This window comes from Salmo salar, chromosome 03 (assembly GCF_965601325.2).
Source record: "Salmo salar chromosome 03, fSalSal1, whole genome shotgun sequence".
NCBI lineage: Eukaryota > Metazoa > Chordata > Actinopteri > Salmoniformes > Salmonidae > Salmo > Salmo salar.
The window spans coordinates 84,889,378-84,915,668 of NC_138293.1; the positions used below are offsets into that span (position 1 = coordinate 84,889,378).

General features: G+C 43.7%; 2 protein-coding genes across 7 annotated transcripts in view; one reads left to right on the forward strand and one right to left on the reverse strand.

The window, feature by feature from the left end:
- The first annotated feature begins 745 nt into the window (after window positions 1-745).
- Window positions 746-23,506, forward strand: LOC106601860 (centriolar coiled-coil protein of 110 kDa). 2 transcript variants are annotated; one of them, XM_014194275.3, is made up of 14 exons: window positions 746-955; window positions 1,893-2,083; window positions 5,471-5,599; window positions 7,625-8,915; window positions 9,176-9,297; window positions 9,808-9,958; window positions 11,802-11,911; window positions 12,138-12,254; window positions 12,471-12,557; window positions 12,773-12,889; window positions 17,311-17,381; window positions 17,562-17,627; window positions 19,337-19,396; window positions 19,559-23,506. In XM_014194275.3, exons 2-14 carry the CDS (start codon window positions 1,919-1,921, stop codon window positions 19,644-19,646), a joined length of 2,574 nt encoding a protein of 857 aa, XP_014049750.3. In that variant the 5' UTR covers window positions 746-955; window positions 1,893-1,918; the 3' UTR covers window positions 19,647-23,506. The 2 variants fall into 2 exon arrangements, with proteins under 2 accessions (XP_014049750.3, XP_045571567.2); XM_045715611.2 differs by lacking the exon at window positions 746-955 and having other exon boundaries at window positions 1,722-2,083.
- Window positions 23,507-23,537: 31 nt separating this feature from the next.
- The window catches only part of LOC106601861 (nuclear GTPase SLIP-GC), a 37,799-nt gene continuing 35,045 nt past the window's right edge, over window positions 23,538-26,291 (reverse strand). For 4 of the 5 annotated variants that reach the window (XM_082972845.1, XM_082972842.1, XM_082972844.1 and 1 more), the window contains one exon: window positions 23,538-24,568. In XM_082972845.1, coding sequence (XP_082828971.1) covers window positions 24,486-24,568 — 83 coding nt within the window. In that variant the 3' untranslated portion in view covers window positions 23,538-24,485. The remainder of the gene's footprint in view (window positions 24,569-26,291) is intronic. The other variant, XR_014391705.1, reaches the window with a different exon arrangement.

The following is a 26,291-nucleotide window of genomic DNA, read 5'->3' on the forward strand; positions in this document are numbered from 1 at the left end:
AATGAAATATATGAATTTGAATTGTATATTATTGATTATGCATTATACACTATTTCAAATTTGCTTTCATTTGTAAATTACATTGTCAAATCACTCAATTTGAATGTGAGTCGTGTAATACTTTTACAGATTCAAGAGATCATTATGATGACTGAATAATGATTTATTTCAGAAATTCTGACATAGATAAAGATGTAGTATATTTAATTCAACTGCTAATAATACTAGGTACATTTCATATTCACAAATGCAAATGGTCTAATTCAAAACCAAACTTTTTTCACTTTATAAATTAATTTAAACAATATGGCACTACTTTAACTAAAATGAAAAACAAAAAGGCAATTAAAACTTGTTGTATTATTAATGAATATGATTTGTTTGTTTAGGATTCCTGGCAATGTAAATAGTTTGTTTGTATGCTTGTTTGCGTGTGACTATTCCTCTTTTGTTTGGTGATATTTGTTAATAAATAAATAAATGTAAAAAAATAAAATATGATGACTGATCGGGTTCCATTTCAGTCCCAAATGCCTATTTGTGATCTTCCCCTTTGGTGTCTATTGCAAAAAGGATATGACAGGATTTCCTATTGGGCTCAATTTAGGCCTGGTGGAGCCATCATCATATTGCTTCTTCTTAAAATCATATTACACTTTTCAACATTGGAGGCTGAGGCTAGGGGAAATTAAGGTGCTAGGTATAGAAATGGAACTGGGCGGAAATTATGTTGCTAGGAGGCGCTGTTGCGACCGGAAGAGGTCGATGTGATGAGGACCATTTGAGGCAAACCTGAGATAGAAAAGAGAAATTCACGATTCTGAAATTCTATAAACAACAGAAACCATAAGACAAACGACGCCAGGAGATATTCATTTGTCTTCAACTTTGCATTTAGGGGAAGAAAAGAGATACACGAAGTCATTGGTTGTGGATGTCACGCTAGAAAATCAGGGTAAGAGGAGAGGGATGGGCACGGACAAAACCCGCTGTCAGTCAGCCACTGCTGGGCACAGCTGTAAAAGCATGGCTTGCTTCACGAGTCAAATACTATTACCATGCCGCAAAATGTAGTGAGATTTCACTGTTTGCCAGCCAGACTATTCTGCTACAATGTATCAAAGTGTAGGCTAGATGCGCTTGACTGTAATTTGTATCATGACATGTAATGAGTGGACTATAACACCGTACAGTGCTATCGTATGTCTTCTACTAGCCGTGGCTGTTATTTACCTACTCTGGGGGAACCAATAATAAGACAGGAAATTCACACACTGACCCAGGTGACTTTTCATTACATCTATTCATCCATGAAATAACCACATTATCAGGAAAATGGAACTGGTGTTGCAGGAATTATCTGACCATACTTATTCTGGTCGAGATATTGGGTCAGTGGGGCATTCAATCCGGTTGCTTAATTATTTGATAATGAGGATCTTATTCATTCTCAATCAATGTGGGTTAACTACGGGTTTAAATAAAATATTGTGTCTGTGTGTGCTTGCATGCGTGTGTGCACCTTCATTGTCTTCGCTGACAAGCATTCCCTTAAAAGCAATCACATTGATCAGAAACATGATTCTTCATCATGCCTCTCAGAATAGAATAGCATGAGTGGAATGTGATGATTGTGTGAGATATACAGTAACTAAAGACAGAGCCCTCCTTGTGTTTGTTTGTCTGGCTCTTCCAGCTGCTCATAGCTTGACAGCAGATAGTGCCTAACCCCACGCCTTCATGGTTCACACACACTGCAGAGCTTCTTCTTGTGTTGACATTTAGCCTACAGGTTCGATCACCTGGCTCCAGTGTCTTGTCAAATACCCTCTCTCGTTGGATACTGTACCGCTTTATGACTATTCTGCTGACTGTGTCTCTGTTGTAAGCAGCAGTTTTGAGAGGCTGGAGCCCAAACATGGACATGGAGAGTTACGAGGACTTCTGCCTGCGGAGCCTGGCCAGACTGCAGACTGAGAGCCAGGGGAAGAGCCAAGGCCAACAGACAGGCTGTGAGCCAACTGGTCCTGTGGAAGCTCTCTCCTTCATCCACTTCCATGGAAGGGCTGTGCTCTCACCCTTGGTAAGGACATAGTCTGGGGGAAAGGGCAGAAGATGTGGAGAGCTGTATAGACATAGATATAACATAAGGTGGAATTGGGGGCAAGGTGGGAATGGAGTTGTATCAAAGTGAAAACATTAACATGTTAAAATGTGTTTTTCTGTTTGTGAATTCCAGGATATTACAGTGTCTTTTTTCCAATTCCTCCCCAGCATTGGATGTACTGTAGATGTATACCATGGCATTGTTGAAAACTCGTTTCTGATTGTCTTGAAAGGCATTCTACAGCGTGCATTTTTTCCCTATAACGAACAGTATATCAGCACGGTAGAATTCAATGGCTACAGTTCTTACAAGCTCTTTGAAATTTAAATCATTATTGGCATTGTTGATTTTGATTTTCATAATATCAAGCTAGGACTGATGGTTTGGTTAGCTAAACTAGCAAGGCTGTTTGCTTGGTTGCCAAAGCAACTACAGTAGCTGTCTAGTAAACTTGCTATCTACTTCAGTGAATGTTGAACCCATTTGTACCTGCAAATGAATACATTTCTAGCGGCAAATGTGTTCAATTAAAGCCATGGCATAAAAGGGATAATCAACAAGGTGCTATGCGTTCTAATAAAAATAATGTCACTCCTTGGAAGGTTAGTTCCACTCCGCTAGTGTGTCGTGGAACACACCTTCCACGTCGTTCATTATTTTCCATTGGACTCATAGCCCCTTGTTGATTATCCCTTAAGTACATTGTATATATTGTGGGCTAAATCCTAACCCCAAGATATAATCCATGCATGTAATTCCAACCTTCCCTATAAAAGGTGAAGGTAGTAGTAAATGTGCACAAATGTTTGAGTTAAGTTAAGCATACTTATATCCAATTAGGATTCAGCCCAGTGAGAATAGTTTGTTGTCATGGGGGTGGCTTTGCTTTCTCCCATGACAACCACATGGTTCCCCAGGAGAGTTTGTGTATGTGTGGGTATTCTCCTGTCTGGGGGTTTGTAACTCTCAAGTTGCATGGTAACCAAATGCAATGATCCTTTGGTTTACAATGTAGCATTGTGAGCAATGGGCATTGAGTGGACACACACACCATTATGCCCACACACACAACAAATATATGGCTTAAACATTTTGTAATTCACATGTCTTAGAGAAAGAGTCACCATAAAAAACATGTCATTGTTTATTTTGTTAAATCACAGAGTATTAAAGGGGCAATCAATGGTTCAAAGCATTTTCCCTGTCCCTGTTTTGGTAAAAAGATGGGGATGGGGCTTGAGAAATGTAACCACTCTCAAATTCATAGACAGACAAGGCTGACCATCCATGATATAAAAAGTATAGTTTTAACCATGTTTTGAGGCTATATAGTGTTAGTTTACATTTACTTTGTTTACAAACATTGGAGTAAAACAAGCTTATATTTTGGGTACTACAGTTGAACTAAGCTCATAAGTTATATTCTTCAAGAAACAATAGGTACATATAATTCATTTACAAGTCCAAACATTGATGCAACTACAGATTGCCCTTTTAGTCATCACTAGATATGATACGCATATCTTACCAATAAAACTCAATATTAGCGTCAGTCGGAATCAATGTATGACCACTTCATGAACTTAGTTGTCTGATCCATGTTGTCTGACTGCTGCCTGATTAAGTTTACTGGGAGGAGCTGTGTGAAGGAAATGTTTGTGAGAGTGGGGATAGAGAGGGGTGTGTGTTTGTGCATGCCTTGTGGGTTTGTGTGTGTGCATCTGTGCGTACGTGTGCAGGAGATGAGGTGGAAACTGAGATGCACTTCCAAACCTCCTGCCAAATGTATGACCATAGAGACACATACTTCCCTCAGATTACACAGATCCACAAAGAATTTGAAAATAAATCAAATTTTGATAAACTCCCATATCTATTAGGTGAAATACATCACCACAGCAAGATTTGTGACCTGTTGCCACAAGAAAAGGGCAACCAGTGAAGAACAAACACCATTGTAAATACAACCCATATTTATGTATATTTATTTTCCCTTTTGTACTTTAACTATTTGAACATTGTTACAACAATCTATATAGACATAATATAACATTTGAAATGTCTCTATTCCTTTGGAGCTTTTGTTGAGTGTAATGTTTACTGGTCATTTTTATTGTTTAGTTCACTTAATTTGGCAATGTAAACATACATTTCCCATGCCAATAAAGCCCCTTGAATTGGAGAGAGAGAGAGATATTTGAGAAAGAGATTTGAGAGCTGATTAGAGGAAAGGTCATTAGGCCTACTCTGGCTCTGTCCCACATTCCAGAACTTGACTGTTGTGTTCTAAGGAAGAAGTATCCTACACTCTTTGGAAAAAAAGGGTTCCAAAAGGGTTCTTCAGCTGTCCCCATAGGAGAAACCTTTTTGGTTCCAGGTAGAATCCTTTTGGGTTATATGTAGAACCCTCTGTAGAAAGGGTTCTACATGGAACCCAAAATCTTCTTCAAATGGTTCTCCTATAGTGTCACGCGGAGCGGAACAGGTGAACCCAAGAGCAGACTCAGACGAGGAAACTGGGATGAGGTAACCAGGGTATTTATTGAAACGCACGGGGGAAGATGGGGTGCAGGCCAGGGGAAGCTCGGGCGGGTTGCAGGAAGCCAGGTGCGGCGGCTGAGGCTGGAGCGAGGGGAGTTGGGACTGGGTAAGCAGGTCCGGAGAGGAATCCAAGGACGCAATTGAGTGGGGGGTCCAGGACAGAGTGTAGCAGGACTGACAAGATGTGGGACTGGAGACAGGGGCCAGAGTCAGAGCGGGCATAACTGTAATTGAGAGGAAAACAGCGCCAGGCAAGCGAAAACAGGCATAACACGAAAACAAGATCTAAGCAGGAACAAACGGCTAAAAACAGAGGTTACGATCTGGCAGCGTGGAAGTAGCAGGGCTATTTGTAGAGGTCTTGATTATGGAACAGGTTGCAGCTGGTGGGGATCTGGTCTGCCTCCAGCACACCTGTCTCCGACCACACAATCACACACACACACACACAATCCACACACACACACACACACACACACACACACACACACACACACACACACACACACACACACACAGAGAGGAAGAGGGAGAGAGCACTGGGGGAGTGGTGGCAGGTTAGGGAGACATAGGATGAGAAGTAGAGGGCGTGGCAGGAGCAGATGTAACATATAGGCACAGTCGAAGAACCCTTTAAGGTTCTAGATAGAAAAAAGGTGCTAAGTGTAATATAAACATTGTCACATGGATTCCGAGAGACCCAGGCGAGAATGTGTGTTGGTGCATGCGCGCCTGTCTTTGTTTGTCTTTATCTGACTATGTATGTATGCATGTATGTGTGTGTGTCTCTGACTATGTGTGTTTATTGTGATCCATCCTCAGCTGAGTGTGGAGCAGCGCAGCGAGATGTCCCAGTACAGACAGAGGGGTGCCCAGCTTGAGGTGGACAGACAGGCACTACGCAGCAGCAGCCTGCTGGCCAGGGTTCAGGACATTCTGGACAATGCTCAGGTCAGTCTCAGACAACCATTTCCCAAAGACTCCAACCACCCAAGCCGTAGACCAGGGATCATCAACTAGATTAGCCGCCGGGCCAATTTTTTCTTGAGCGGATGGTTGTGGGAACAGATTTCCCATATTAAAATCACTTGGAGCTGATTTCCTTGTGTTTTTACAGTTTTTTTATCTCCAACAATGAAAATTCAACAAACATTTTTTTTTTTGCTCAGAAATTTGGGGGGCCAAGTAAAACCACTAGCTAGGGGAACCCTGCCATAGACTATCCTCTCTGCTTCCTCATGGCAAGCAGTACCGGTGCATCAAGTCTGACACCAACAGGCTCCTGAACAGCTTCTATCCCCATGCCATAAGACTACTAAACAGCTAAATACAGTATCTAACAAAATGGCTAGACGGACTATCTGAGTTGACCTTTGTATTTTATTCTTATTTTTGCACTGACTCTATACACACTCACAGGGCCCTACACACTACGCACACTGATACTCCAACACACATACAAACACACACTGATACTCCAACACGCATACAAACACTCACTGATTTGCTCACACACACGTAATATGCGCTTACAGTGGATTCGGAAAGTATTCAGACCTCTTGACTTTTTCCACATTTTGTTACGTTACAGCTTTATTCTAAAATTGATTAAATCGATTTTCCCCTCATCAATCAACACACAATACCTCATAATGACAAGCAAAAATAGTTTTGGGGAAATGTTTGCAAATCACATTTATATAAGTAACATTTAACATTTAAGTCATTTAGCAGACGCTCTTATCCAGAGCGACTTACAAATTGGTGCATTCACCTTATGATATCCAGTGGAACAACCACTTTACAATAGTGCATCTAAATCTTTTAAGGGGGGGTTAGAAGGATTACTTTATCCTATCCCAGGTATTCCTTAAAGAGGTGGGGTTTCAGGTGTCTCCGGAAGGTGGTGATTGACTCCGCTGTCCTGGCGTCGTGAGGGAGCTTGTTCCACCATTGGGGTGCCAGAGCAGCGAACAGTTTTGACTGGGCTGAGCGGGAACTGTGCTTCCTCAGAGGTAGGGAGGCGAGCAGGCCAGAGCTGGATGAACGCAGTGCCCTTGTTTGGGTGTAGGGCCTGATCAGAGCCTGAAGGTACAGAGGTGCCGTTCCCCTCACAGCTCCGTAGGCAAGCACCATGGTCTTGTAGCGGATGCGAGCTTCAACTGGAAGCCAGTGGAGAGAGCGGAGGAGCGGGGTGACGTGAGAGAACTTGGGAAGGTTGAACACCAGACGGGCTGCGGCGTTCTGGATGAGTTGTAGGGGTTTAATGGCACAGGCAGGGAGCCCAGCCAACAACGAGTTGCAGTAATCCAGACGGGAGATGACAAGTGCCTGGATTAGGACCTGCGCCGCTTCCTGTGTGAGGCAGGGTCGTACTCTGCGAATGTTGTAGAGCATGAACCTACAGGATCGGGTCACCGCCTTGATGTTAGTGGAGAACGACAGGGTGTTGTCCAGGGTCACGCCGAGGCTCTTAGCACTCTGGGAGGAGGACACAAGGGAGTTGACAACCGTGATGGCGAGATCATGGAACGGGCAGTCCTTCCCCGGGAGGAAGAGCAGCTCCGTCTTGCCGAGGTTCAGCTTGAGGTGGTAATCCGTCATCCACACTGATATGTCTGCCAGACATGCAGAGATGCGATTCGCCACCTGGTTGTCAGAAGGGGGAAAGGAGAAGATTAATTGTGTGTCATCTGCATAGCAATGATATGAGAGACCATGTGAGGATATGACAGAGCCAAGTGACTTGGTGTATAGCGAGAATAGGAGAGGGCCTAGAACAGAGCCCTGGGGGACACCAGTGGTGAAAAAGCACCCTTTACTCAGTACTTTGTTGAAGCACCTTTGGCAGCGATTACAGCCTCGAGTCTTCTTGGGTAGTGCATGTTATGAAGAGAAAAGGGTGCTTTTTCGGACGCAGCCCATATCTGATTATTTGTGTTAATTCCCCTCTTCTCTCTGCCTCTCTTACTACAGGTGGAAAAATTACCAGAGATGGAGGGTAAAATGGATCTACCAACTCCGCCATATTGCCTTTCCCCAAAACCCGAGACAGTGAATGGCTACACCCTGGTCACAGACTCCCCTGGGCTATCCAGGGGCGGTGGTGTGGTTGGGCTACACATTATGGATCGGCCCACCACACCCCAACCTGAGTCCCCCATAGTCCTGAATGGGTACAGGGCAGAGGAGAGAGAGAAGCAGGTAGAGGAGGAGAGGTGGGAGGTAGAGGAGGAGATGAGGAGGGGAGAGGAGGAGATAGGGGGTGGTCAGGATGTGAGTTTCCAGAGCCTTCTGAGGAGGTCGAGGGAGTATGTGGAGAGAGAGCAGGCCCAGAGGGGGTCAAAGGTCATCGGCAGGGTCACTTCAACCACCCCGCCTGCGGAGAGCCTCTCTGACAAGGAGAACGAGAGCCGCAGTCCTCTGGGAGAGATGAAACCTGAACAAGGGTACAGCCTGCGCCACAGTCCGCTAAACCCACCTCAGACCCAGGCCCACATCCAGCACCAGAGTCAGTATCCTGCCCAAGCTCAAGCCCAGTACCAGGCTGTGTGTGACCCATATGACTCTCGGTTTAGCTGCCTCTCATCTGGCCTCCCCGACCCTTACGCTCTCCTGCCCAGCCCTGAACCCAGCATGAGTCCCCGCCCCCACCGTCGCCGACCACGTCCAGTGTCTACTGGTAACATCATGATCTCCTTCCCCATTGGCTCGGCCGACCTCATCCCCAGAGGGCTAGTGGGGAGGCACCAAGAGAGCGCTGTTGTCATGGCGACAGGGGTGATGAGGTCACCGGAACGGGGGTCAGGGGTCAGTGACGGTAGCAGTAGTCGTCGTGGCAGCCAGTGTGGCACCAGCCCGGTCCAGGAGAAGAGCTGCAGCCCAGTCAGTACCTCCGGAACTGGTTCACATGGGCATCATGATGTCACCAGCTCCAGGTTTCGCCGGCGCTGCCACACCCTAGACAGCCAGCTCCACTCCTCTCATTCTGCCTCAGGACCTGGCATGGACCGCAGCCAGGAGAGGCTCCCGCGCTTCATGGGGGGAGCGCCTCGTTTGGCCCCGAGTCGTAGGAGCCCCGCGGTCCCCCTGAATCAGTCCTATGAGGTGGAGAACCCTTCGGCCGTGCTGCTAAGGCCCCACGTGAGACCCTTGACCCCTGACCTCTCTCCTTGCCAGATGAGGCTGGAGCCTGAGGGGCCTCAGGGGCCCCATGATGGACAGATCACACCCAGCTCTTCCCTAGAGGAGCAGGACAGTAAGACAGGTGAGAGAGAGAGAGATCATTGTAACGTAGTGTGTATGATATAAGAGAGTGTTATGAAGAAAACTATACAGGGCAGTCTGTACTCTGTGATTCATTTGTCTTGAATGTAAAGTCCACTACTTTTCGTGCAATCATTGAAAATAATTGTGTGTGTGCGTTCATGCATGCATGTGTGTGTGTGTGTGGTATGTGCACTTGTATGTGTACAATCGTCCGTGCGTTTATGGGTCTTTTCCTTTGTGTGTGTGTGTGTGTTTCAGAGGAGACCCAGCGACGTGTGAGTGCTCTGGAGGAGATGCAGAGGCGTCTGGAGGAGGAGCATGCCCTGCAGATGTCTCTTCTCATGGCTGAACAGGAGAGAGAACAACAGCGCCTCTGTCAGGTCAGGACATGGAACCATGGCATGTTGACCCTGCTCAATGTATCAAAAGCCACATTTGTCACTATTCTTCCACAACTATCAGCATTCCTTCCTAGTTTGTGATATTATATATAGTATATGCAGACAGAATGTCACACAGAGAATTAAACTTTAAAGCTACTGTCTGGGATTTGGGAAGCTGTTTCTTGGGTGTCAAGGCCTGTCAGTCCTTGCATCTAGAGCTCTGTCTAGTATGAATTTGAGAGGGGTTACATTTCCCTAGCCCCACCCCTCAGCTCTATACCAAAACAAGTGTTTTTGAATCCCAGAATGTGGCTTTAAGTTCCATAAGTTTGAATATGTTAGCAATTGCAAAGTGTTTTGTTTGGCTGCTGTAGAGAAGTGACTGTTCAATCCTCAAGACTACACATCCGTCACGGGACAACGCTTCTGTGTGTGTGTGTGTGTGTGTGTGTGTGTGTGTGTGTGTGTGTGTGTGTGTGTGTGTGTGTTTCTCTGTGTCTTTATTAGGAGCTGGATGAGAAGGGGAAGAGGCTGAGAGAGCAGGGGTGTGGCCAGCTCCTGAGTGGGGACGGTGGTGGCCTCAGCCCTTCCTGCCCTGGCCTTAGCCCCACCCTGAGTGCTACTGATAGGTCACCTAGACACAGTGTACACAGCATGGGTAGGTGGACTGTGGCATGGAAGAATAAATCACACACACAAACCATTACCTTGGTAGATGTCATTGGGTTGAAGCATTGGGAAATATAACTATTTTTTCTATTACTATTTGAAATAGGGAGGTGCTTTACAAAACCCTTACGGCGTTTTAGTGTTTTACCTCTCCTCAGCTTGTACATTTCTTTTGTCTTTTAATTCTCATCTTCATATTGTTTTTTTTATGTCCAAATTAACCTTTTAGGGACAGATGTTCCGCTAGCGGATGCCTCATCAATATCCAATGGTAGAGCGTGGCGCGAAATACAAATACCTCAAAAATGCTATAACTTCAATTTCTTAAACATATGACTATTTTACACCATTTTAAAGACAAGACTCTCGTTAATCTAACCACATTGTCCGATTTCAAAAAGGCTTTACAGCGAAAGCAAAAGATTAGATTATGTCAGGAGAGTACCCTGCCAAAAATAATCACACAGCCATTTTCAAAGCAAGCATATATGTCACAAAAACCAAAACCACAGCTAAATGCAGCACTAACCTTTGATGATCTTCATCAGATGACACTCATAGGACATTATGTCATACAATACATGCATGTTTTGTTCAATCAAGTTCATATTTATATCAAAAACCAGCTTTTTACATTAGCATGTGATGTTCAGAACTAGCATACCCACCGTAAACTTCCGGTGAATTTACTAAATTACTCATGATAAACATTCACAAAAAACATAACAATTATTTTAAGAATTATAGATACAGAACTCCTTTATGCAATCGGTGTGTCAGATTTTAAAATAGCTTTTCGGCAAAAGCACATTTTGCAATATTCTGAGTAGATATATTTTGACACCCACCAAGTTTGGTGCTCACTAAACTCAGAATTACTATAAGAAAAATTGGATTACCTTTGCTGTTCTTCGTCAGAATGCACTCCCAGGACTTCTACTTCAACAACAAATGTTGTTTTGGTTCCAAATAATCCATAGTTATATTCAAATAGCTCCGTTTTGTTCGTGCGTTCAGGTCACTATCCGAAGGGTGACACGCGAGCGCATTTCGTGACAAAAAAATATTCGAAATATTCCATTACCGTACTTCGAAGCATGTCAAACGCTGTTTAAAATCAATTTTTATGCATTTTTTCTCGTAAAATAGCGATAATATTCCAACCGGGCGACGTTGTATTCATTGAAAGGCTGAGAGAAAAAAATGGAGAATTCTCGTGACCGCGCCTATCAGTCTCACTGTTCCCAGGCTGACCACTAACAAATTATCCTGCTGTTCTTCGCCCAGAGACAGCAGACACCCCATTACACTTTCTGGCGCCTTCTGAGAGCCAAAGGAAGCCTTAGAAAATGTCACGTTACAGCACAGATGCTGTATTTTCGATAGAGATGCTACAGAAGGACAACAAATTGTCACACAGGGCACTTCCTGTATGGAATCTTCTCAGGTTTTGGCCTGCCATATGAGTTCTGTTATACTCACAGTCACCATTCAAACAGTTTTAGAAAATGTAGAGTGTTTTCTATCCAAATCTACTAATTATATGCATATTCTAGTTTCTGGGCAGGAGTAGTAACCAGATTAAATCGTGTAGGTTTTTTATCCGGCCGTGAAAATACTGCCCCCGATCCCAAACAGGTTAATCAATAAAATTCAGACAGAACTGTTGACGAACTGTTGACACAATAAATGCATATACTGCAACAATGGTTCCCCCGTAGGTCTCAGAAATGTAAAGCCATCTTGGTAACGTGATTTGTTTATTGCCTATTTACCTGTTTCTGTGTGAATGTAATGTGTAAAAGGTTTCTTTCCCCTCTCTCTCTCTCCAGGTTTCTCCTCTCCACTGAGCTCCAGTGCTCCCTCTCCCTCCATGCAGCCTCCTGTCTACCTGTGGGGGCCCACCTGGGGGGCCAGCAAGCCCCGGGGAAGGCTTAGTCAGGTGCTTGTGTGTGTTTGTGTGTGTGCGTGTGCTTCTACATATGTGTGTGGTTTCCAGCTGTTGGTGCTCCCTCTTGTGTCTCCATTTCCAGAACCATGTTCCATGTATATGTGTGTTTCATTGTTTTATATTAAATATATTGTATGATAAAACAATCTTCTCTTGACTGAGTGTAAGTTGATTTCCATGTGTCTATTCCTGCACTATGCAACTGCTCCTCACTCAGGTTGTGACAGTTGAACAGCAGAGGGCGCTGTGTCGTCTGGGAGCCATCAGTTGTGGGTTCCTTACCCGCAGACTGCTCCAGACAGAGAAGGTGAAACAGCTGCGCCAGACCGTTCAGGTGAGAGCACTCTTATATCCGCACACAGAAACCCACTTGTATACACAGTGTAGATGTATATACTACTATATAGTGTAGGTATGTAGGGGAATACCAACTGAATCATAATGGAACTGAAACACAGTCATATTGGACTTTGATTTAAAGACGATCACCTTTAATAATTAATCATTTAAATGGTATCATTTTTAAGTCTGTGTGTGTGTGTGGTTTTAGGACACACAAGAGTTCATCCGCTCGTTCCAGACTGAAGGTTCCATATCAGCACAGGACCTGTCTCTGCAGGAGAGAGTCAGGGCACAGGTAACACTCAGAGAGAGAGAGAGACAAACACACACGCACGCACGCACGCACGCACGCACGCCACACACACACACACACACACACACACACACACACACACACACACACACACACACACACACACACACACACACACACACACACACACACACACAGAAAGTGGAACCGGATGAGTATGAGTATTGATTATATTGTGTGTGTGTCTCCTCCTTCAGTTGCGTGCGGCTCGATATGACGTCCATGACATCTTCTTTGAGATGCCCCTGGAGGAGAGGCTGGCTCTGCTGCAGCTGGACAGAGAGGTCCGCACAGAGAAGAAGCTACGAGAAATGGTAACCTGACTGGATGTTTCACCTTTCAATCACAGACTTAGACCAACCACAACACACTGGGTGGGACTTCTAACTGTCAATCACACAAATAGGCCAATCATAACAACAGGACTTAAACCTTGTCACTCTCACAGTAAAAAAATCACAAAAACAAGTGTAAAATCCCTTAGAGAAAGTGACAAAAGATTATTTCACTTTTTGAAGCAGAGCCTAGACCCTAAGGCCGCAGCCTGGCAGAGACAAATGAAGAGTTTATTTCCAAAACGCTATATCTACCCATTTTTCATATTTTGTGTTTTTTCGCCAGAAATGATTACTTTTAGGTACCTTCATGATTTTTAATTCATAGATTTTTAAGTGTGTATTAAAATTTGTTTTTTGCAAAACACTATATATCCATTGTTTAATTGGAATGCAATGTTCCTTCTACTGTATATTTGACTGTGACTAGCTATCTTAACCCCTGGTCGGGCTCGTCCCGTATGCGGGACGGACATCCAGCGGACATCCAGCGGACATCCAGCGAAAAATCCTATTGCCATTAGCATAACAACATTTTATATATATTTTTTTCAAATAGAGGACTATGTTATATCGTTTTATAGATACACCTGTCCTGAATCGTCCTGAATCGAACCACGTTGTCCGATTTCAAAAAGGCTTTACAGCAAAAGCAAAACATTAGATTATGTTAGAGGAGTATATCGTAAAAGTAGCCACATAGCCATTTTCCGACCAACCACATGCATCACAAATAACCAAAAAACAGCTAAATGCAGCACTAACCTTTGACAATCTTCATCAGATGACACACCTAGGACATCATGTTACAAAATGCATAGTTTTGTTCGATAAAGTTCATATTTATATATAAAAGCAGCATTTTACATCGGCGCGTAACGTTGACTAACTATTTTCCCTCAAATGCGTCTGGTGAAACAGCGCTACAATTGACTAAATTACTATTCGAAAACATTTTTAAAATGTAATATTGTCATTCTAAGATTTATAGATTAGGATCTCTTGAAAGCACCTGCAATGCCAGATTTAAAAATAACTTTACTGGGTAATCACACTTTGCGATAAAAGGGGATGCGATACTCAGAAAAATAGGCTACCGTTACAGGTCAGCGCCATCTTGGAACAATCGCATATCAAATCTACTCTTGTATACTATTGTCAATAATCCCTTACCTTTGATTATCTTCAGCAGAAAGCACTTCCAGGAATCCCAGGTCCACAACAAATGTATTTTCGTTCGAAAAAGTTAATCCTTTACGTCCCAATAGCTTGTTCTTGTTAGCGCGTTCTGAAGGCTGCACCAAAAGCTCCGTCGGCCGCGGGACTACTCTTTCAATAAAATGCATTTTTTTTTAATTTAGGTTCGTTCAAACATGTCAAACGTTGTATAACATAAATCTTTAGGGCCTTTTTCAACCAGAGCTCCAATAAGATTCAAGGGGGACGATTGCAATTGTCTTTCTAAACGTTTCGAAAGGGGAGGGTAGCCAGGGGCGCCGGCGTCATAATGGTGATGGCCCTCCTCATGTGACCACGTTCCACAGCGTCTCATTCAGTCAGTTTTCACAGTAGGAGACTCAAACCACTTTGTAAAGACTGGGGACATCTAGTGGAAGCAATAGGAAGTGCTCAATTAACCATTGCTCACGGTGTGAGTTATAGGCAAAGTGATGAAGTTCAGTCCGCAATTCAGAATTCCACATCCTGTTACGATCGGTCTCGGGGTTTTGACTGCCATATGAGTTCTGTTATACTCATAGACACCATTCAAACAGTTTTAGAAACTTTAGGGTGTTTTCTATCCACAAGTATTAATTATATGCATATCCTAGCTTCTGAGTTTGAGTAGGAGGCCGTTTAAAATGGGCACGATCTTTTTTCAAAAATCGCTGTAGCGCCCCCTATCGTAGGCGACCATCAAGAGGTTTTACGATGAAGGCACTAACTATAATTCACTCTGGATAAGAGCATCTGCTAAATGACTAAAATGTCAAATGTAAATGTTTCACATACAGATCTCATATTGATATTGATTCATAAATGTTTTTAAATATGGATGTCACAAATGTATCACTTGTACAGTTCTTTATAAAAAAAAAAAAAATTGTTTGTGCGAAACCTGAGAGTGAGGTGGATATTTTTTTATTTAACCTTTATTTAACTAGGCAAGTCAGTTAAGAACAAATTCTTATTTTCAATGACAGCCTAGGAACAGTGGGTTAACTGCCTTGTTCAGGGGCAGAACGACAGATTTTACCTTGTCAACTCGGGGATTCAATCTTGCAACCTTTGGGTTACTAGTTCAATGCTCTAACCACTAGGCTACCTGTCTCTAACCACTAGGCTACCTGCCTCTAACCACTAGGCTACCTGCCTCTAACCACTAGGCTACCTGCCTCTAACCACTAGGCTACCTGCCTCTAACCACTAGGCTACCTGTCTCTAACCACTAGGCTACCTGCCTCTAACCACTAGGCTACCTGCCTCTAACCACTAGGCTACCTGTCTCTAACCACTAGGCTACCTGCCTCTAACCACTAGGCTACCTGTCTCTAACCACTAGGCTACCTGCCTCTAACCACTAGGCTACCTGTCTCTAATCACTAGGCTACCTGTCTCTAACCACTAGGCTACCTGTCTCTAACCACTAGGCTACCTGCCTCTAACCACTAGGCTACCTGTCTCTAACCACTAGGCTACCTGCCTCTAACCACTAGGCTACCTGCCTCTAACCACTAGGCTACCTGCCTCTAACCACTAGGCTACCTGTCTCTAACCACTAGGCTACCTATCTCTAACCACTAGGCTACCTGTCTCTAACCACTAGGCTACCTGCCTCTAACCACTAGGCTACCTGCCTCTAACCACTAGGCTACCTGCCTCTAATCACTAGGCTACCTGTCTCTAACCACTAGGCTACCTGTCTCTAACCACTAGGCTACCTGCCTCTAACCACTAGGCTACCTGTCTCTAACCACTAGGCTACCTGTCTCTAACCACTAGGCTACCTGTCTCTAAACACTAGGCTACCTGTCTCTAAACACTAGGCTACCTGTCTCTAACCACTAGACTACCTGTCTCTAACCACTAGGCTACTTGTCTCTAACCACTAGGCTACCTGTCTCTAAACACTTGGCTACCTGCCGCCCCAAATAGTGTTTTGAAAAAAAAACATTATTATTTGTCTCTGAAATGAAACCATCAAGTGAGATTTCAAACAAATACATGTCTGTCATTGAATGCCATGATTAGAGTGAAAAAACACACCAATCTCTTTCATAATTTCTTTAAACAATGAACATTTCTCAAAATGGATGTATAGCGTTTTGGAAAGAAAATCTTCAAATGAAAACGTCCGATTTCATCTATCAAAAGTAGAGATTAGTTAAACTTTTGATGTTCAAAAACATACGTAAAAGACGCTCCTTCCTCTCTGTTGTCCGTCAACATATGAACTCCATGGAAAAACCTTCATCTCTTTCTGACCCTGGCCTAATACATACTGACCCTGGCCTAATATATACTGACCCTGGCCTAATACATACTGAACCTGGCCTAATACATACTGACCCTGGCCTAAAACATACTGACTGGCCTAAAACATACTTACCCTGGCCTAATACATACTGACCCTGGCCTAATACATACTTACCCTGGCCTAATATATACTGACCCAGGCCTAATACATACTGACCCTGGCCTAAAACATACTGACTGGCCGAAAACATACTGACCCTGGCCTAATATATACTGACCCTGGCCTAAAACATACTGACCCTGGCTAAAACATACTGACCCTGGCCTAATATATACTGACCCTGGCCTAAAACATACTGACGCTGGCCTAAAACATACTGACCCTGGCCTAATATATACTGACCCTGGCCTAAAACATACTGACGCTGGCCTAAAACATACTGACCCTGGCCTAAAACATACTGACCCTGGCCTAAAACATACTGACCCTGGCTTAAAACATACTGACCCTGGCCTAATATATACTGACCCTGGCCTAATATATACTGACCCTGGCCTAAAACATACTGACCCTGGCCTAAAACATACTGACCCTGGCCTAAAACATACTGACCCTGGCCTAAAACATACTGACCCTGGCCTAAAACATATTTGACCCAACATCCTGACCCTGGCTTAAAACATACTGACCCTGGCCTAAAACATACTGACCCTGGCTTAAAAGTTACTGACCCTGGCCTAAAACATACTGTTCATGATTCTGATGTGTAACTGTATCTGACAATCTGCTGTGTGTGTGTGTGTGTGTGTGTGTGTGTGTGTGTGTGTGTGTGTGTGTGTGTGTGTGTGTGTGTGTGTGTGTGTGTGTGTGTGTGTGTGTGTGTGTGTGTGTGTGTGTGTGTGTGTGTGTGTGTGGTCGATAGGAGAAAGCCCGGAGTCCTAATGACAGAGTGCTGTCTGCTGCCACACAGAGGTCACTGGACAGGAAGAAGAGGTGAGGGGGTGGAGTCCTGTGGGACGGGTTAAATGATGCATCTGTAATCAAACCAGATGCCTTATCTGAATTTGTACCAGGAGATCAGACTATGATAAAATATCACAAATATATTTATTTGGCTGACATTATTGAGATAAAAGCATAACTATTCTGATGTGTATCGTTCTGTTCTCTCAGGGTGGGTGAGTCTCCAGGACAAGCAAGGAAAGTACAGAAGAAGCCAAAGAGCCCTCCCACTAACAGGTACAGTAGAGAACAGTGCTGCCCCCTACTGACTGCACATAAGTGGCTCTTACTGTCTCCTATACTTCACATCTCTTACTGTCTCCTATACTTCACATCTCTTACTGTCTCCTATACTTCACATCTCTTACTGTCTCCTATACTTCACATCTCTGACTGTCTCCTATACTTCACATCTCTTACTGTCTCCTATACTTCACGTCTCTTACTGTCTCCTATACTTCACATCTCTTACTGTCTCCTATACTTCACATCTCTTACTGTCTCCTATACTTCACATCTCTTACTGTCTCCTATACTTCACATCTCTTACTGTCTCCTATACTTCACATCTCTTACTGTCTCCTACACTTCACATCTCTTACTGTCTCCAATACTTCACATCTCTTACTGTCTCCTATACTTCACATCTCTGACTGTCTCCTATACTTCACATCTCTTACTGTCTCCTATAATTCACATCTCTTACTGTCTCCTATAATTCACATCTCTGACTGTCTCCTATACTTCACATCTCTGACTGTCTCCTATACTTCACATCTCTTACTGTCTCCTATACTTCACATCTCTTACTGTCTCCTATAATTCACATCTCTTACTGTCTCCTACATTTCACATATCTTACAGTCTCCTATACTTCACATCTCTTACTGTCTCCTATACTTCACATCTCTTACTGTCTCCTATACTTCACATCTCTTACTGTCTCCTATACTTCACATCTCTTACTGTCTCCTATACTTCACATCTCTTACTGTCTCCTATACTTCACATCTCTTACTGTCTCCTATACTTCACATCTCTTACTGTCTCCTATATTTCACATCTCTTACTGTCTCCTATACTTCACATCTCTTACTGTCTCCTATACTTCACATCTCTTACTGTCTCCTATACTTCACATCTCTTACTGTCTCCTACACTTCACATCTCTTACTGTCTCCTATACTTCACATCTCTTACTGTCTCCTATAATTCACATCTCTGACTGTCTCCTATACTTCACATCTCTTACTTTCTCCTATACTTCACATCTCTGACTGTCTCCTATAATTCACATCTCTGACTGTCTCCTATAATTCACATCTCTGACTGTCTCCTATAATTCACATCTCTGACTGTCTCCTATACTTCACATCTCTTACTGTCTCCTATACTTCACATCTCTGACTGTCTCCTATACTTCACATCTCTTACTGTCTCCTATACTTCACATCTCTTACTGTCTCCTACACTTCACATCTCTTACTGTCTCCTATACTTCACATCTCTTACTGTCTCCTATACTTCACATCTTTGACTGTCTCCTATAATTCACATCTTTGACTGTCTCCTATAATTCACATCTCTTACTGTCTCCTATACTTCACATCTCTTACTGTCTCCTATACTTCACATCTTTGACTGTCTCCTATAATTCACATCTTTGACTGTCTCCTATACTTCACATCTCTTACTGTCTCCTATACTTCACATCTCTTACTGTCTCCTATACTTCACATCTCTGACTGTCTCCTATAATTCACATCTCTGACTGTCTCCTATACTTCACATCTCTTACTTTCTTTCTATACTTAAAAAAAGCTGTACATATGAAATATTTATCCTCCAGATAGGGGAAAGTGTTCTAGGTGTCAGTACAGGTCAGTGGTACACTATCTGTGTGCCCTTTCTGTCTTTCTCTCCTCATCACTCTCTCTCCCCCTCAGGATCCTGAAGCCAAGTCAGGGTCAGAATGCCTCAGTCCCAGGTCTGCTAAACCGACAGGGGTGAATACAGTCTCCAACATTTCTCTACTTCTCCCCCTCTCTTTATTTCTCTGCCCTTCTTTAATTCCTTAACCCATACAAAGTAAATACTACAACTATAATTTATAATGAATAAAAATCCCCCATCTCTCCCCCTTCCCCCTCTCTGTCTGTCAATCTAAGTCTGTCTGTCAGGAGCTGGTACAGAAATACCCCAGAGGACAGAGTGAGGCGCTCAGACAGCCTGAAGAAGCAGAACTCCCTGGGCTAACTGGTTCCTCCCTCTGTCTGCTTGCCGTCTCTGCTTGCTGTCAGGAGCTGGTACAGAAATACCCCAGAGGACAGAGTGAGGCGCTCAGACAGCCTGAAGAAGCAGAACTCCCTGGGCTAACTGGTTCCTCCCTCTGTCTGCTTGCCGTCTCTGCTTGCTGTCAGGAGCTGGTACAGAAATACCCCTGAGGACAGTGAGGCGCTCAGACAGCCCAGGGAGTTCTGCTTCTTCAGGCTAACTGGTTCCTCCCTCACTCCCTCTATGACCCCTCATTCCCTGACCCTTGACCTCTGGGCCTTCTATCAGCCCCATGTTCCACTATGGTTCGACCACCACCAATGCTAATAGTCCCTTCTAACCTCCCTCTAACCTCCCTCTAACCTCCCTCTGATGGTTCAGTCCAGTGCTCTCTGCCCAGGGAACACCCTACCCAATGGATTGTTACTATAGTTACATATATTTTTGTACTATTACAAACTTCTGAACAGTTCATGTATTCCTTAGGTTTGAATGCTGCTGTGCACTCTTGTGCCAAGATAATTAATGCATTAATGCTGCTAGATAGCTATATTTGCTGCTTAACTTGCAAAGACTTTGTAGCTAGAGGCCTTCTGTAGTGGATATGTAGTCGGGACACTGACTCATAAAGAAGCATGACAAAAGTAAAGGAAGTAGATTCCATTAGAGGTTAGAGGTATGGATTGTCTTCTGACAGGTGGCGTCATTCCTCCTCTCATTTTTTAATTTAAAAAAATGTAGCCTTTATTTAACAAGGAAAGTCAGTTAAGAATAAATTCTTATTTATAATGACGGCCTACCCCGGCCAAACCCGGACGACGCTTGGCCAATAGTGCGCCACCCTTTGGGACTCCCAGTCACGGCCGGATGGGATGCAGCCTGGATAACCTCAACATAGTCGTCAACATAGACGTGGCGCTATCTAACGTAAGACAATGAGAGGTTTGTGAAATGTTAAACACACCGGCGGCCTTTCCAGACACAGACACACCTCAGAGATAGAGATCATTGTGTGATTACCTAGCTTTAACCCTGCTATCCCATACACCTCAGAGATAGATAGAGATCATTGTGTGATTACCTAGCTTTAACCCTGCTATCCCATACACCTCAGAGATAGATAGAGATCATTGTGTGATTACCTAGCTTTAACCCTGCTATCCCATACACCTCAGAGATAGATAGAGATCATTGTGTGATTACCTAGCTTTAACCCTGCTATCCCATACACCTCAGAGATAGATAGAGATCATTGTGTGATTACCTAGCTTTAACCCTGCTATCCCATACACCTCAGAGATAGATAGAGATCATTGTGTGATTACCTAGCTTTAACCCTGCTATCCCATACACCTCAGAGATAGATAGAGATCATTGTGTGATTACCTAGCTTTAACCCTGCTATCCCATACACCTCAGAGATAGATAGAGATCATTGTGTGATTACCTAGCTTTAACCCTGCTATCCCATACACCTCAGAGATAGATAGAGATCATTGTGTGATTACCTAGCTTTAACCCTGCTATCCCATACACCTCAGAGATAGATAGAGATCATTGTGTGATTACCTAGCTTTAACCCTGCTATCCCATACACCTCAGAGATAGATAGAGATCATTGTGTGATTACCTAGCTTTAACCCTGCTATAGTAGCCATCACCCTCTGCTGGTAGTCACAGATAGTTGCCATGTAAAAAAAGGTATTTTAAACATGCAGTATTTATTTCTTATATCGTTTTTGAGTTAAAGCGCTGTCTTCAGCACCATAATACATGGTGCTGAACTCTCTGCTCTGTGTGAAGTCTGGAACATTTCAAATTGGTTTGTGTGTGATGTGTGCAATTTTAAAATATCAATGTGTTTTGCTGCAAAAAGTCACAGCCAAATGAAAGAAAATGTACTATTGTCTTATTTTACACTGTACCAAGAGAAACATGCTTTGGTTTCAGATGGTCTGTTTACCCGGCATGTTTGAGCTGTAGTTGACAGACAAACCTATGTCTCTGGAGAGTATTTAAAATATCCCATACAGAAATGTATCTGCCTTTCACAAATAAACATGACTGAGATATCTGGAATATCTGAAAGCTGCCAGTGTATATGAGAGGATTTACAGAGAAAACATTAACAATGAAAAGTAACTCACCACTGTTCAGTAGCTATAACATCCTTATCTCAAAGCAGTCTTCTTGTAGCCTGGCTGACGCACAGGCCCACGTGGTACACAGTGAGAGGAGAGCTTGTGGTACGTACAAACACATTAGCCAGGCAAGTCTTCTTTCCCCACCTAGGGGCTGATGTATCCTATCTAGGGGCTGATGTATCCTACCTAGGGGCTGATGTGTACCACCTACGGGCTGATGTGTACCACCTACGGGCTGATGTGTACCACCTACGGGCTGATGTATCCTATCTAGGGGCTGATGTATCCTATCTAGGGGCTGATGTATCCTATCTAGGGGCTGATGTGTACCACCTAGGGGCTGATGTGTACCACCTAGGGGCTGATGTATCCTATCTAGGGGCTGATGTATCCTATCTAGGGGCTGATGTATCCTATCTAGGGGCTGATGTATCCTACCTAGGGGCTGATGTATCCCACCTAGGGGCTGATGTATCCCACCTAGGGGCTGATGTATCCCACCTAGGGGCTGATGTATCCCACCTAGGGGCTGATGTATCCCACCTAGGGGCTGATGTATCCCATCTAGGGGCTGATGTATCCTACCTAGGGGCTGATGTATCCTACCTAGGGGCTGATGTATCCTATCTAGGGGCTGATGTATACCACCTAGGGGCTGATGTATACCACCTAGGGGCTGATGTATCCCACCTAGGGGCTGATGTATCCCACCTAGGGGCTGATGTATCCCACCTAGGGGCTGATGTATCCTACCTAGGGGTGGATGTATCCCACCTAGGGGCGGATGTATCCCATCTAGGGGCTGATGTATCCTACCTAGGGGCTGATGTATCCCACCTAGGGGCTGATGTATACCACCTAGGGGCTGATGTATCCCATCTAGGGGCTGATGTATCCCACCTAGGGGCTGATGTGTACCACCTAGGGGCTGATGTGTACCACCTAGGGGCTGATGTGTACCACCTAGGGGCTGATGTATCCCACCTAGGGGTGGATGTATCCCACCTAGGGGCTGATGTATCCCACCTAGGGGCTGATGTATACCACCTAGGGGTGGATGTATCCCACCTAGGGGCTGATGTATCCCACCTAGGGGTGGATGTATCCCACCTAGGGGCTGATGTATCCCACCTAGGGGCTCATGTATCCCACCTAGGGGCTGATGTATCCCACCTAGGGGCTGATGTATCCTACCTAGGGGCTGATGTATCCCATCTAGGGGCTGATGTATCCTACCTAGGGGCTGATGTATCCCACCTAGGGGCTCATGTATCCCACCTAGGGGCTGATGTATACCACCTAGGGGCTGATGTATCCCACCTAGGGGCTGATGTATCCCACCTAGGGGCTGATGTATCCCACCTAGGGCAATCCTGGGTGGGATACAGCATACACTAAGGTGTCATTAATGTGTCATTCTGTGAAAGAGTTGGATACTGACCCTGAGTCAGTTGCTAAGGGGATTTGTATATTAATAACTGGTGTAACTATGTCTCTGTTTAAACAGCCCTACACCACCATACATGGCCTTTTGTAGCAGTGACAGATTTCTGGTGTTGTTATTGACTGGCTTTGATTAATTTAATTAGCAATTTGTGTATTGAATACAAAACATTTTGTAATTTTATTCCTGTTTACAGCCTGTGCTTGATGTATTTATTTCCGAATTACCAATGATATTAAATATTGATATTTGAATGTCTGTGTTGTATTCATGTAAGTGAATAAATTCAGTGGCAGTAATTTTTATTGCGGGAAAAATCATGACATTTCAAACTGAGATAGCGATGACATTGAGTGTTCAGAAATGAATGATCAACAGAAAACACACCATGCTGTTGTAGAGTCCAGTAATATAGTACAGACTAAAGAGATGTATTATTAAGTTACATCTACAATATAAAATGTCATACATTGTTACAAATCACACAAAGATACAGTATCTGTCCATATTCATGTAAAAGGACTACAGTATTTATGTAAAAAATACAAAACAATTCCAGTAGAACCGTGTTAAACATTTCTCAAATCCAGTTCATGGACCAGCACAGAGCTCTTTGTTGCTGACAGGTGACTGGTAAGCGATTCCTCAGGCCTGAGAACGATGGGCTTTCCAGTACAAATTAGTTTGAGAAATATTGCTCTATAACAAAGTTTACATTCTAAGTGACAAAAGTACATCTCTTAACATGGAGTATATAAAAAATACAAGATTAATAACATGCTGATCCAAACGTTTATCATTATCCAGTATATATATATTTTTTTACCTTTATTTAACTAGGCAAGTCAGTTAAGAATAAATTCTTATTTACAATGATGGCCAAACCCGGATGATGCTGGGCCAATTGTGTGCCACCCTATGGGACTCCCAATCACGGCCAGATGTGATATAGCCTGGATTCAAACCAGGGACTGTAGTGACACCTCTTGCACTGAGATGCAGTGCCGTAGACTGCTGCGCCACTTGGGAGCCCAGTAACTCCTACCCATAACCTTTACAATACTAATATTAAACATACAGGCATACAGTAGTACTGCTTGGTTAGTTAGTGGTGAATATCAAATAGGCTATGATAGAGAAGAGAAAATATATTGAGACAAAAAACCTTATTATGATTATCTAATTAGCCTGCAAATCCCAGATTGACTGTGATTTTAGACAGGCTTTTCTAGATCAGGCAGTTGTTGTTGTTGCATTGGTGCTGCTGGGCAGTTTCTCATAGCACTTCTTCATCTCTTCATATTCCTCAGAGACATCTGCAAAGAAGCATTGACATAAGCTTAAATGTTCACCATGTAACATTTGGTACCAGGTATTTAATTGTGCCTAATTATTTGAGGTACAGTAAGTACCACAAAAGTATTGGTTGCTAGTTTCTTAGTTAATTAAACACCAGATAAGTACCAGCTTAAACTGGGCTGTAGAAAGTATATAGTTTGACAAGTAGTATAGTATGAATCTGGAATTGGGAGTTTTGCCTCTACACAACATGCAGTTAAATGTTTTGTCATGATGTTTATATTCAGCACTCCACCTTATTCCAAACAAGGCCTGACCCGTGTAGTGTATACTGGGACCAGATCTTCAGTGGGTAGGCCATCTCTGTCAAGAACAGTTGAATGTGCAGGCGTTTTTGGGCCTTCCTCACTGATTGGTCCACATAGGTGTCACCTCTGAGGTTAGTCTAGATGAAAACCAAGATACTGGTACTTCCTGTCCACCTAGGATGAGTGGTGCAGGTTGTGGAGGGTCTCTTGAAAAACATATCCGAATTTCCACAGACTCTTATTCAGTAGCATGTTGTTGGATGTGGCCACTCTTCCAACTGCTTTGTCTCCAAGACCAATGAAGTGTCCTCTTAGATACTGATTAGTGGTCTGGCTTGGGACAGTTCTACAACGTCTACATACCCAGTGTCCAGAGTGGACACTGGGTATGCAGGTGGACATGTGAAGGAGAAACAGATATGGTGAGGGGCATAAATGTGCTATCGCCCTCTGCCTTCTTCCTGTGGTATAGCTGTGGGGCCAGGCTATTCACCTTGGGCACAGTTCAATGTCAGACAGATGTTGCAGGAGCTTTGCATGATCTACTCCATCAAAGGCATTGGATATGTCAGCAAGTAACTCTCACCATTGTTGGTTTTCTGGAGTCTGTAGCTGTAAGCCAGGAGTGTGTGGCTTTCATAAGGGCAGTAGTAGTGCTGGACTTCGGAAGGTAGGCATACTGATTCGTGCACTCAGAGAGGACTGTTGGCATGAGTTATTTCATGATAAAGCATGAAGTTAAGGCATGAAGTTAGAGAGATGGGCCTTCAATCACTCGTTGTACCTGGGTTTGACACATTGTCAGTCTTCTAGGCAGCAGGAACAGTCCCCTGCCAGTAGGAGGTTTTAACTATGTGTGTGATGATGGACTAGATGTTCTACATGCTCTTTTAGTAGCCAGGCTGGACTGACATAAGGCCCACAAACTCATGTCAGAGTTTGCTTTATCTGGTCAATGCTGCACAGCTCAACCTGCCTTGTAGGCATGGGCAGGGGGAAGGTGTCAAGAGATATGGTGCTTGTCCAAGCCTCAGCAAAGAAGCCATTAAAAACATCAGCCACATTGTCGTTTTCAACTCCCTTGACCTGTATTCTCCCTTCTGATGTTTTCTTTCGTCCCAGTCCTCTGTTGAGTTTTTCCTCTTTGGGTCCTGGATTTAAAAAATGTTGTAGTTTTTCTTTGCTTCCTTGATAAGCATTTGCACTGTGTTTCTGTAGTTTCTCCATTTCATTGTTTTCCTCCATCTGTTGAAAGTCTTCTGTCTTTTCCTGATGCAGCCTTTATTTGTTCAGTCATCCTCAGCTTGTCCAGTGTTGTTTTTTTCTTATTTCTGATTGGCATGCATACATTAAGAGCAGTTTGAATGCAGGAGAACGTCTCCACCTTTGCATCAATGCTCTCCACCTTGTACAGTATATGGCAGACCAGTCG